Below are 13235 nucleotides of genomic sequence, written 5' to 3'. Positions count from 1 at the left end.
CCATTGTCTCATTTGACCAGCCCAACCAGCTACTTTTATTGCTGTGTTAAATTAAAATTCTAAATATAGTTCATTATTAAAAGAAATGAGCAGGGTTAAAATAGAGAATTGGTTAAAATAAAGCCTTTTCAAAATATTTTGGGTACAGTAGCAGGCTTCAAGTGAAATTGAGCTTTGGCCTCCTTTACAGGACTAGAGCTGTCCACAGTTAGACAGACTGACGAAGTCAGAATCCGAGCCACAGCTATTAAATGGCAGCCTTTCCTTAGAGAGTTTGTCCTCTCACCAGTTCCCACTGCCCACGGAGGGAGGCGGGCGAGCGAGCGCACTGGGCCCTGGTACAGGGGAAGGCTGCGCCTCCAGGGTCAGGAGACGCCGAGAAAGAGCGCCCGGAAGAGCCCCCGCACTCTTTCTAGGATTCTTTCACTTTTCTGGTTAAAAGCAGGTGAAGGTGATGTTAATTTAGTTGAGAAGGGATTTAAGAAAATGGAGAGGCTGGCTTTATTCGCCAATGACTACATTCAAACCATTAAAAAGAAAGTCATTCCGAAACCACTTTGGCTCAGTGGTAGAGCGTCGGTCGGCGGACTGAAAGGTCCCAGGTTCGATTCCGGTCAAGAGCATGTACATTGGTTGCGGGTACATCCCCAATAGGGGGTGTGCAAGAGGCAGCTGGTCGATGTTTCTTCCTCTCTGTAAAAAATCAATAAATATATTTAAAAAAAAGAAAAAAAGAAAGTCATGATTAAATTAGTCTTTTAAATTGCATCATTCATAAATTAGTTAGCATTAAATAATGAAATCTTCATTATAGTGTAGTTTTAGGCCCAGTGTTGAATCCTAGGAAACTTTTTAATAGTTATGTTTTTATTTTTTATTTTATTACTTTTTAAAAATATATTTTATTGATTTTTTTTTTTTTACAGAGAGGAAGGGAGAGGGATAGAGACTTAGAAACATCGATGAGAGAGAAACATCGATCAGCTGCTTCCTGCACACCCCCTAAAGGGGATGTGCCCGCAACCAACGTACATGCTCTTGACTGGAATCAAACCTGGACCCTTCAGTCCACAGGCTGACGCTCTAGCCACTGAGCCAAACTGGTCAGGGTGTGGATATGTTTTTAATATGAATTTAATTTTTGGTATATTTCAAATGCTGAATATTTTGAGTATGAGTATTCAAAATTATATTGGAGTGATATGCTTGTAGTTACCTCAGCGGCATTCTGTCGATTTCATTGTCTCAGGTATAGGTGACCTGTACTTTTTTAAAATTTTTTATTGATTTCAGAGAGGAAGGAAGAGAGATAGAAATATAAATGATGGGAGAGAATCATTGATTGGCTGCCTCCTGCACGCCCCCTACTGGAGATCTAGCCTGCAACACGGACATGTGCCCTTGACCTGAATTGAACCTGGGACCCAGGACCCTTCAGTCCACAGGTCAACGCTCTATCCATTGAGCCAAACTGGCGAGGGCCTGTACTTGTTATTTTATGTGTTTCAGACAGAACTAGACTTGAGGATATGTAGGCTCTCAAGCAGCTCTTCCTCTAGCTCAGTGTTACTTGGTAAACTTTAAGGATGACTCCTCAATATCTCCTTTTCACTCGTGCTTATTAGGAGCAGTGTGCAGTTAGCACTTTCCTGCTGTTTTTCTCCCTTAGCAAGGAGAAGAGAATTGTCTTTGGTCTTCTGAATTCTTTAGTAAATCAAGCATTATGGTGCTATGCCTAGATAGCATGCTAATCTGTGTTCAAAATTTGAGAATGGCTGTGTGTTTGAGATAGTTGGTTTCCGTTCCTTTCCCTCCCTTTGAGTCCTTGAACTCCTGGTTCCTTTTCTAACTTGACGGTGATTCCTGGCTGAAATGAAACATGCGTTAGTGGCTTCCCTGTTTTAGGCCCCCTCCCTCCTACAGCATACCTCTTAGTTCCTGCCTCTCGTGCGTTCTGAAATACCATTTCTTTAAATCTTGAGAGATCTAAGGTTTCTCTTTGGGAATTTATCTCCAGTGCCTGAAACTGAAAAGAGAAAGTTGGATAGTTCACTATGACATCGTACATGCATCTTTGGAAAAATATGTATTTTGTAAATGAAAGCACACTTTTATTTTGGGGGCATCTTTTCAGAGGTGGAATTACATCGTTATTGTTTTAATAACCATGTCCTAATTATTTATAGCTTCCTGCTTGACATAACTCACTTCAAGAAGTGCACAATGTCAGAACGTGGAATTAAGTGGGCTTGTGAATATTGTACGTATGAGAACTGGCCGTCTGCAATCAAGTGCACTATGTGTCGTGCCCCGAGGCCCAGCGGGACGATCATCACGGAGGATCCATTCAAAAGCGGCTCCAGTGACGTCGGTCGAGACTGGGATCCTTCCAGCACCGAAGGGGGCAGCAGCCCTTTGATCTGCCCAGACTCCAGCGCGAGACCCAGGGTGAAGTCTTCGTACAGCGTGGAGAACGCCAACAAGTGGTCGTGCCACATGTGCACGTACTTGAACTGGCCGAGGGCGATCCGCTGCACCCAGTGCTTGTCCCAGCGCAGGACCAGGAGCCCCACGGAGTCTCCTCAGTCCTCGGGGTCTGGCTCCAGGCCGGTGGCTTTTTCTGTTGATCCTTGCGAGGAATACAACGACAGAAATAAACCGAACACAAGGACCCAGCATTGGACTTGCTCTGTTTGCACGTATGAAAACTGGGCCAAGGCTAAGAAATGTGTTGTTTGCGATCATCCCAGACCTAATAACATTGAAGCCATAGCCTTGGCAGAGACGGAGGAGGCTTCCTCCATAATAAACGAGCAGGACAGAGCGCGGTGGAGGGGGAGCTGCAGCGGCAGTAACAGCCAGAGGAGGTCGCCGCCCACCACGAAGCGAGACTCGGACGTGAAGATGGATTTCCAGAGGATTGAGTTGGCTGGTGCTGTGGGCAGCCAGGAGGAGCTGGAAGTGGACTTTAAAAAACTAAAGCAAATTAAAAACAGGATGAAAAAGACCGATTGGCTGTTCCTCAATGCTTGTGTGGGTAAGTTTTTGCATTTTATTGAATGGGATGGGAAAAGATATTGACGGTGACATGAAAGAGACAAGCGGGTCAACATTACCTAGCATTTAGTTCATGATCTCGTTATAACGTGGCCCTAAACCGCCTCCGTTTCACTGTGCACGTGTCCCCATCAGTAGGGACCAGAACTGTCACGGTAAAGCAGTGTTCTGCGCATCCGCAGTAAATGTACCTGGGATGGAAACGCTGCTCGATGCACTGGAATGGGCTGCATCAGGAGCACAGCGGTGCGCAGGGTGGTAACTGCGAGCACCTTGTGACGATGGAGCTGTAGTCAGATGTTAAAAATATCACAAAGATGTGTGACTCCGAGGAGTTACACAAACATAATACTGACCTTGAAAACATGATGTCATTTCAACATGACTGTCAGGCAGTAAATACTTAGAACTTTGTGGAACTTGATTTCACAAGGCCAGCTGATTCCACAGGTTCAATCATGATTTGCATATTTTGTGGTTTTAGTGCTTTTCCAAGGAAGTTCTGAATATTGGTCCAGTCACTGGCTAAGAGCTGTTAAAAGGGTAGACATGTTATAAGTTAATTATTTGTTATATAATTTCACAAAAGCAGTTGACTCTTTCATGTTTTCTTTTTCTTTTATTTATTTTTAATTTTTTCATTTTATTTTTTTAAATATATTTTTTGATTGATATTTTACAGAGAGGAAGGGAGAGAGGTAGAGAGCTAGAAACGTCGATCAGAGAGAAACATCGACCAGCTGCCTCCTGCATACCCCCTACCAGGGATGTGCCTGCAACCAGCGTACATGCCCCTGACTGGAATCGAACCTGGGACCTTTCAGTCCGCAGACCGACGCTCTACCACTGAGCCAAACCGGTTTTGGCTCTTTTATTTTTTTAATCCTCATTGAGGATATGTTAATTGATTTAGAGAGAGAGAGAGGGAGAGAGAAACATTGATGTGAGAGAGGAACGTCAATCGGTTGCCTCCCGTATGCAACTTGACCAGGGATTGAACCTGCAACCTAGGTATGTGCCCCGACTAGGAATGGAATCGGCACCCTTTGGCATATGGGAAGAGGCTCAACACCTGAGCCACATTTTTTCTTTTGTTTTGTTTTGAGAAGGTTAGCTACCTGAATTTGACTTTGATTATTTTGATGGGGTGCTTTACATTGATATTTGGCTATAAACATGGCTTATCTGTATATGTATTTTCCCTAGTATTAATTTCTTTCATTTATCCCCCTGAATATAGCCCCTAGAATACAGAAGATATAACTGTACGAAAGCTGCAAGTCCTAAAAGGAGATTTTAAAAGCCCAAAGCAGCTGAGTGTTTTGTTTGAGTTTTGCCCTGGCACAAAGAGCGGCTCGCAGTGAGCCCTCCGACCCAGACGCCGTGGCGCAGTGCCTCAGCCCGGGCACTCCTGTGTGAGGGCCGGGGAGCCTCAGCTTCTGTCTGTGTCCCAGTTCATCCCAGGCTTTCTTTTCCCTCCCGAATTGGGTAACACTTAGAGAGTGGTTGTCCTTTTCTTTTTTTTTAAATAAGGAAACACAAAAGGGTTTTATTTATTTATTTTTAAAAGTTTTTTAATTAAGGTTAAAATTTTTTTTTTTTTTTTTTTTACATATTTTTATTGATTTCAGAGAGGAAGGGAGAGGGAGAGAGAGACAGAAACATCAATGATGAGAGAGAATCATTGATCGGCTGCCCTTTGCACGCCCCACACCGGGGATCAAGCCCACAACCCAGGCCTGTGCCCTTGACAGGAATCGAACCCAGGACCCTGCAGTCCGTAGGTCAACGCTTTATCCACTTGAGCCAAACCGGCTAGGGCAAGAGTTTTATTTATGATTAATTTTTAAAATTGAGGTCAAATTCACAGAGAAAAATTCACCATTTTGAAAGTGCACGAGTCAGTGGCATTTAGTGCATTCACGGTGCTGCGCCCCCCTTTGTCTGGTTCTGAAGTGCTCCCTTCACCCCGAAAGGAAGCCCTGGGCCCAGCACGCAGCTGCTCCACAGCCTTCCTGGTGGCACAGTGCGTGCTTTCTCTGTGGATGGCTCTCCTGGCTGTCCCGTCTGAAGGGACTCGGGCAGGACACGGCCTTTCGTGGCTAGCCTTGTCTTAGCTTAGCTGGGTGCCTTTTGGAGCACTTGTAACATCACCTTTGCAAGCATAGCGTGCTGCGCACACGTTACTGCAGGTGGTGGTGAGTGCATGCGAGCTTATAGGTGGACGTGAACTACATCACAGCGATTCTGCACCTCCTGTGGGGCCGTGGGCTTCTTTAGGCACCGGGTTCATTGTTTCTTCAGGGGAGTGGGTCTCAGCCCGGGAACCCCTGCTTTGAAGCAGTTTCTCTCCTTGAAACACAAGTTAGACCAGTGAGTATTACCTTGTCTTTATGGCTATTATTTCTTGTCTTACGACGACTCTGTCTTCTTGCTGCTACCTTTTATTTCTTTACATATACTTTTCCTTTTTCCTTTTTAAAAAACATTTTTATTGATTTCAGAAAGGAAGGGAGGGAGGGAGAGAGGGAGAGAGAACCACTGATGAGCTGTCTCCTGCTTGCCCCACACTGGGGATGGAGCCCACAACCCAGGCCTGTGCCCTGACGGGAATCGAACCTTGACTTCCTGGCTCGTAGGTAGAGGCTCAACCACTGAGCCATGCCATTCTTCTTTTGAAGAAACATCCTTGTCCCTCTTCAAATTCTGAGCGCTGTGAGCTCATTTTAAAGGTGGAATAAAAACTATACCAGCATGACCGGTAGTGGATCTGGTCCTGTATTGACAAATCAGTTTTTTGTCATTAAGTTCTTGCTCCCACCCACTCCAGAGTTTCTAGGTGCGTGGGCCACAGATTGATTATACTTGGTTTTGGTAATGTGGATTCTGTCTTTTCTGACTGTTCACTGCACTATATGGTGCCGATCTGTTGTATTATCGTCCTCTTTTATTAAGCATTCACGTCCAGTTCTCTATAATACGCTAAACACATTATTCCGTGTTATATTTTGTGGGTTAATTAACAGAAGTTCACATTTACTGAAATTTGATCTTTATTTTTCTGCTGGCCTCATTTCTTCAGCTTTCGTTAGGTATGTTGTAGGATGGCTTGCTGATACATATGCATGTAAAAGAATCGTTTCAGCACTCACTTCGGCAGCACATGTACTATTATAAAAAGGAAATCTCCAAAGTATGTACACTAAGTCTAAAATGTATACTTATTATAAAACTTACACTAAGTAATAAGAAATTGGAAAACAAAAGCCAGCTCGGTAGCCGGTGAAATGGGAATGCCTCGTTCCGGTGAATGGAGCCCCCGCCGCTCTCAGCGAGGCTCCTCCCGGACGGCGGGAGGGAGTACTGTTGCTTGAACTTTGGAATCACATTTGACACCAGGTCGACCAGGTGAACGTGCCTGTATGAAGCTGATGGCGGTTCCCAGGGAGCCTGTCACCTACCGCTATTTCCCAGCACTCCGTGGTTCGGCCACAGTATGTGAAACGGGTTTTAGTGTAGCATTTCTGTAGTGCTTGGTCCGTTTTCTTTGCTTGTGTTTGCCTATTTTCATGTTGGTATACCACAGCTGTTTGCACAATCAACTTTCTATCTTTAGATTTTTTTCTACCTATGGAATTGCTTTGTGCTAATTACCACTTCTGAGTTGCAACCTCAGTAGCAGATCGGTGTTCTAATATTTAATTTTTGAAGATAATCTTTTTGGGACTTTAGAGAGGAAGCTAATGAAATTGTTCATTGTTCTGATAGATTTAAGTTATGGTTATTTTTTAGTTTTCTGAAAAGGACTTTACATTTTGTTTCAAAAAATATATATATATTATTGATTTTTTACAGAGAGGAAGAGAGAGGGATAGAGAGTTAGAAACATCGATGAGAGAGAAACATCGATCAGCTACATCTTGTACACCCCGTACTGGGGATGTGCCCGCAACCAGGATACATGCCCTTGTCCGGAATTGAACCTGGGACCCCTCAGTCTGCAGGCTGATGCCACACCGGCCATACACATTTTATTTCTCAATTACAGTTTACATTCAGTATTATTTTGTACTGGTTTCAAGTGTACAGCACAGTGGTTAGACAGCCACATACTTTCGGAGTGTCTCCCCGTTGTTTCCAGTGCCAGAGGGCTAAGTCGCGGTGTGTTTTAGGGGCTGGATTCACTCGCGGGCTCAGGGGCCGTGCTGTGATTGGGGATGGGACTGAGTGTTCTCCGGGAGACCCTCCGTTTGGTGCCCTTCCCCCTCAGCACGGCTTCTCTTACCGAGTGAGGCAGAGCCGGGGAAGGGTCCTGAGTCCTCGACATTTAGAATGATTAGATTTTTAAGTAACATTTTAAAACACAAAAATGGTTTGAGTTAAATATTCTATAAAAAGCTTTTAGTGGAATCCAAAGTACACACAGACTGCAGCAGATAGATCTTTGGCTGCATCCATAAAAGGAGAACAGAGCCAGCGTGCCCAGGGCCTGGTACGTCCTGCTCGCTGTGTGCCCTCTACCTGGGCTGTGTGTGCCGCTGGGAAAACCAGTGTTGTCCTGGCCATGTGGCTCCGTTGGGTGATCATTGTCCTGTACCCCAGGAAGGTTGTGGGTTTGATTCCCAGTCAGGCCCTGTACCCAGGTTTTGGGAAGCAGCCTGTTGCTGTTTCTCTGTTACATCAGAGTTTCCCTCGTCCCTTTCTTGAAAATCAGTTAAAACATAAGCGTGGGTGAGGATTACAAACAAAACCAAACCTCAGGTCTTATCACCCCATCCCCTCCTATCCAAGGCGCTGATGGTACAGGCAACAGAAGTACCTCAGCACAGGGACGGAGTGCTCGCTCAGGACTTCCTGGTCTCTAAGGGTTTCCTCCTGTGGTGTTGGAAGTCTGGCTATAAAATCGCATGCTTTGTCCTGGTTTTTAAGTGAATTGTGATCATTCTCAGCAACATAAACATTCCCGTCTGGGCGTCCACACGCATTTTCCTTCCCGGGCCGGCTCAGCCTGGGGTCGGAGGTGCGGGAGGCTCCGGAGACAGGGGCTGTCAGGAGGGCGTGTCAGGCAGGTGGACGCGGTGGCTGAACCGGAGCACCGTGCTCCGCCGCCTTCCTCCTCCCGGGCAGGAGTGACGGCTGCACTGGCCGCCAGCGGCAGGGGCTCGGGCGCTGGGGAGGAGTGTGACGCGGAGGCTGCTAGGGGACATGACCCTCGAACACGCATCATTATTTGGTGAAGGCGTCGTTTTCAAAGGCAACGCTTCACACGAACACTCTGAATGTGGAATCTGGACATGTCATTTAAACATTAATGTAGAAAGATACTTAGGCTCCAGAGGACTCTAATCTTAGACATTTACTGAACTGTGCGCAGGCTAAAAATGGAGCGGTGTGTAGATAAAGAGTTATAAAGAGAAGCAGGTGTTTTCCCCACCGTCAGCCCTGCTGTGCAGAGGCCACCTCTCCCCGTCAGCCTTTTTCTGAGAATGTCACCCCTGGGAAGAGGGACACGTCTGTGCATGGACACCACATGCCTCTGGCCAGACTGACCATGTGACTGCTCCGCACTGTGCTCTTTCCCGTGAGCTTCTCCTGAACCCGGGGTGGGCGAGGCGCTCTGTTTCTCCGGGCCTACCTAAAGGAGCATTTTTCCAAAAATCTAAAATTTGGTTTCGAATTCAGCCAGGATAACTTGGCAGCATAGCAGGAGAAGATTTTTTAAAAATGTATTTTTATTGATTTCAGAGAGCAAGGGAGAGGGAGAGAGATAGAAACATAATGATGAGAGAGAACCACTGACCGGCTGCCTCCTGCATACCCCTTTCCCCGCCCCCTCCACCAGGGATGTGCCCTGGATGGAGTCAAACCCGGGACCCTTAGGTTTGCAGCTGACGCTCTATCCATTGAGCAAACCAGCTAGGGCGGCAGGAGGAACTTTTGCTTGAAGCCAGAGAGCTTTGGTTTGGTTTCAGTGGTGACTGAGGTTCTCTGACAGTTTTGTGACCAGAGCGCTAGGGCTTTAAGAGCCACAGGATCTCCCAGTGACTCCCATGGCGCTGTTTTAGTGAACTGTGCAGTCTGAGCGCACATCATCTTCCTACCCCATGACAGCGTGGCCACATCTTGGTCACCGTCCGCAGGGCTTTGTGGCGGGTCCTGTGAGGCCTCCGCTGCGCCCAGCGCTGCGCCCGCTCCCGCGCCCGCTTGCCTCTGGTTCCCAGGGAGCCCCGCACGCAGGCCTGTTTCCGGGGTCCGGGCGTGTGTTCCCACAGCAGCTGGTGGTTCTACTCTGAGGAGGTGAGGAGGAGGAAGGCTCCACAGGAGAAACTGTGCCCGGCATGGTTGTCATGATTACTGATAGAGCGTGTAAAAGCCAGTCAGCACCTCTGACTTCCTGTCATTGCCTCATATTTCTGGAGAGGCTGCTGTCAGAATGGGTGAGTTTATGGAGTGAGTTGAGTGGACGCTCATCTTTTTTTTTTTTTTTTATTAAATATATTTTATTGATTTTTCACCGAGAGGAAGAGAGAGGGATAGAGAGTTAGAAACATCGATGAGAGAGAATCATCGATCAGCTGCCTCTTGCATGCCCCCCACCGGGGATGTGCCCGCAACCAAGGTACATGCCCTTGACCGGAATCGAACCTGGGACCTTTCAGTCCACAGGCCGACGCTCTATCCACTGAGCCAAACCGGTCTCACCTGGACGCTCATCTTGATACAGTATAGGTTAGTCTAAATTAAGGACTTATTTCCAATTGTGATGTCCATCTCTTGGCCTTTGGAAGGGTTATGGTTTATAGCACTGTTCTGGGAATAGAAGTGGTGGATTGAATGTGTTGCCATTGGTCAGTGTATGACAAATACATGGAAAGGCGGTTTGTTTTGTCTGCCAAACTACTTTGGGGATTGCCGTGGAGCTTGCACCTGCCTGCAGGTGCCCTTAAAAACACTGCCCTTCTTTCACAGAGCAGCCCGTGTGCAAGCCATTTGGCTGGTTGGAGAGGGCATTGGCCTGTGGACTGACACGCCCTGAGTCATGCTCTGGTCAAGGGCGGGGACCTTGGTTGTAGGCTGGCTCCTGGGCCTGGTCGGGTGCGTGCAGAAGGCAACCAATCCGTGCGTTTCTCTCACATTGATGTCTCTCCCTCTGTCTCCCCCTCTCCCTACCACTCTCTATAACAGGGGTCTTCAAACTGCGGCCCGCGGGCCACATGCGGCCCGCAGAGGAGTCTGATCCGGCCCGCCAGGTCTTTTGGGCAGTGAGCGCAGCCGAGGTGTTACAGTAGGAATTAGTAGTTCATATAGTCCGGCCCTCCAGCTCTCTGAGGGGCCGTGATCTGGCCCCCACTTTAAAAAGTTTGAGGACCCCTGCTCTATAAAAACCAATAGAAAAATATTCTCGGATGAGGATTAACAAAAACCCAAACGGGTGGGGGTGGGGGGGAGATTGCTGTGACTAAGCCAAGTTCCTGCTTGGATGACAGCTAAGTAGGTAGGAGCATGAAGGAGAGGCGTTCAGGGTGGTCTAGTTTCCTGTTAATATGCAAGCCAGCCATGGGAGTGAACCTGCCAGAGAAAGAGGTGCCCGACACTGGCAGCCGCAGCCATAGCTTTCTGCTGCCCACGGGCAGGGCGTCCTGAACACCCCCACTGAAAACGCACTTTTCTCTTCAAGGGCTCCTGGCAGAGTGCAAGCTGACTCCAGTGCACCCTGACCCCCAGCATAAGCAGCTGTGCTCTCACAGCTACCATAGAACTCCAGGGTAGTGGTGGGCTGGCCCGGTGGGCTCAGGTAAGTCCTGGCTTTTTTTTAAACCATTTGGCATTCTTTTCAAAGTTAGTTACCATGATGATTTTGTCATAAAAGAAAATAAGGCAGAACTTTGAAAACTGTGCCATACATGGGGAAAAATAAGTCTGCTTTCCAACGTCTACAAGCCAGCTCCAGCTCCCGACCAGGAGTTCCATAGTAGCTGTGAGGTCCCTGCCAGCTACGCCTGTGGCTCCAAACACAGGGAGCCGAAGCAGGTGCACAGCTGCTCGTGATAAAAATACAGCAACGAATAAGCCCCAATGCAGGGATAACGGCTCTGCATACTCACAGTGTCAGTCTCCTTTTGCCCAGCCCGTTTATGAAAGTCTGGCCCCGCTTACAAACAGGAATATGCTGTGTGCTCTCTTTACAAGTTTATAGTTTCCTGGAGGCCCAGAGCGTGGAGTCCGCGCAGGAGCAGGCCTGCCGGCTCCCTCCGGCACCCGGACCGGGCTCCCCCACAGCCCGGCTAGTTCGTCCGGAAGGACGTCCTTCTAATTACATACTCCGCTTTTAGGACTATAGATAACCTATACCATATAAATCTTTCATTTACTCTCTGGTCTTCATGTTTTTAAAGTCTACTAACCCCTTTCTTCATCTGTACCTGCTCCCTGCGCAGCCAGTCCGGTGTGCGTTCCGTCAGTTTTGAATTAGAGCCTTACAAGTGGATCTTCTAGGAGCGGCTCAGCTGTCCTTTGCCGGCCTCTGAGCCTCTGAGCCCCCCGGGAAGGGCGGGGGTGGGGAAGCGCTTGGGCGAGGCGGGCGCTCAGCTCTGGAGGCAGGTGAGCTGTCCGAGCAGAGCCTCTGGGCTCCGGCCAGAGCGACCCTGACAACTATTTGCTCTTTCGCTGCCTGCCACCTCTTCCACCTTCCTACTCCCTTTGTTCCCTGAAGCGAAGAAGGGGCAGGTGTGCTGTTTGTGAGGAGCTCCAGGCTTTCCTAGGTTACTGTGCACGGACTGTTCACCCCTCAGGAGAGAACATGTGGTAGCTGTGACTTTAAGTTATCCGAGGGTGGGCCCAGCCCTTTGACTCCATGTGAGCAGGGACGCCACTTTCAAGAAACTGTCTGAACTTGACAGTGTGGACTAGAATATACCAGAAATGAGGACAGTTCAGTGATTCTCTTGTGAAATTTTATTTGTAATGAATTTACTCATCTTTGTAGCTGAAAACTCACCAGTAACTAATGAGCTTTTAATTATAGTTCATGAAAAAAATGATATATTCCCCAAACATGGGATAATAAATTGCTTTTCTTTGAATATTACCTTGTGCCTATACTTAGCTGTGTTTCTCATGTTCTGAGGCGTTGGAGAGTTTCTGCTGAGGGATGGGGAGCAGTGTCTGCGCGCTCCCCCTCTGCCGGACGCCCCGCGGCCGTCAGAGCGGGGCGGCCGGTGGAGCTGTCTGTCTGTCCGCTCCGGGGACACACAGCTCACATGGAAGTTCTGTGGACAGTTTGAACCCTGTATTTGGAGGCAGACAGTGACGTTGTAAAGGATGACACTGTGGTTTGGGGAACCCCCTCCCCCAGACAGAAGCAAGATCGCTGGTGAGCTGTAGTGCCCGTCTGTTCAGACAGAGGAGCTGCGTGTGTGTGGTGCACACAGCGGTCTGTGCGCCTCCGCCTGTCTCCGCAGGCCCGGGCTGGGCTTTCGGGCCCTGGGTCTGCCCGCAGAAGCGCGGGAGCACGTATGTCCCGCAGATACACACGCACGGGTGGTCTGAAGCCCCGTCTGTCTGGGGTGGGTTCCGGCTGTCCGTGGCCTTTACATGGAGGAACGCTCGTCTCCGCGGCTGCGAACACAAATGCCTCTGGGAAGGCGTTCCCGTCTGACTCCACGGCTCCTCACCGGGGACTCCGTGCGGCTGGAAGGGGGATTCTCCTGGGGACAGGCCGTGATTTCCAGAACGGGTTTTGGCCCCGAGTTTGAAACTTCAGTGCAGCCTTTTCCAGCTCCTCGATGTGGTGGGAAAGCCCTGAGCTGAGTCTCGGAGTCCTTGTTACCGTCTGGGTGTTTCTCACGTGGCCAGCGCAGCGCTCTGCGAGTCACAGGCATTGAGTGGTGTGGGGATTGAGTTCCCATTTTAAAGCTTGGTCATTTTTATTTATTTATTTTATTTTTTAAATATATTTTATTGATTTTTTTATAGAGAGGAAGGGAGAGAGATAGAGAGCTACAAACGTTGATGAGAGAGAAACATCGACCAGCTGCCTCTTGCATACCCCCTACCGGGGATGTGCCCGCAACCAACGTACATGCCTTTGACCAGAATCGAACCTGGGACCCTTCAGTCCGCAGACCAATGCTCTACCACTGAGCCAAACCGGCTTTGGCTGCTTGGTCATTTTTTTT

General features: G+C 48.3%; 1 protein-coding gene across 1 annotated transcript in view; it reads left to right on the top strand.

Moving 5' to 3' along the window:
• ZRANB1 (zinc finger RANBP2-type containing 1) overlaps window positions 1–13235 on the top strand; it is a 44410-nt gene that overhangs the window by 14976 nt on the left and 16199 nt on the right. The window contains exon 2 of the mRNA XM_084904471.1: window positions 2187–3037. Coding sequence (XP_084760597.1) covers window positions 2224–3037 — 814 coding nt within the window. The 5' untranslated portion in view covers window positions 2187–2223. The remainder of the gene's footprint in view (window positions 1–2186; window positions 3038–13235) is intronic.

The sequence above is a fragment of the Pipistrellus hanaki genome (genome assembly GCF_964339955.1).
Source record: "Pipistrellus hanaki genome assembly, chromosome: 14".
NCBI lineage: Eukaryota > Metazoa > Chordata > Mammalia > Chiroptera > Vespertilionidae > Pipistrellus > Pipistrellus hanaki.
Note: the sequence above shows the minus strand (reverse complement) of the source record. Positions and strands in the feature narration are given on the sequence as shown.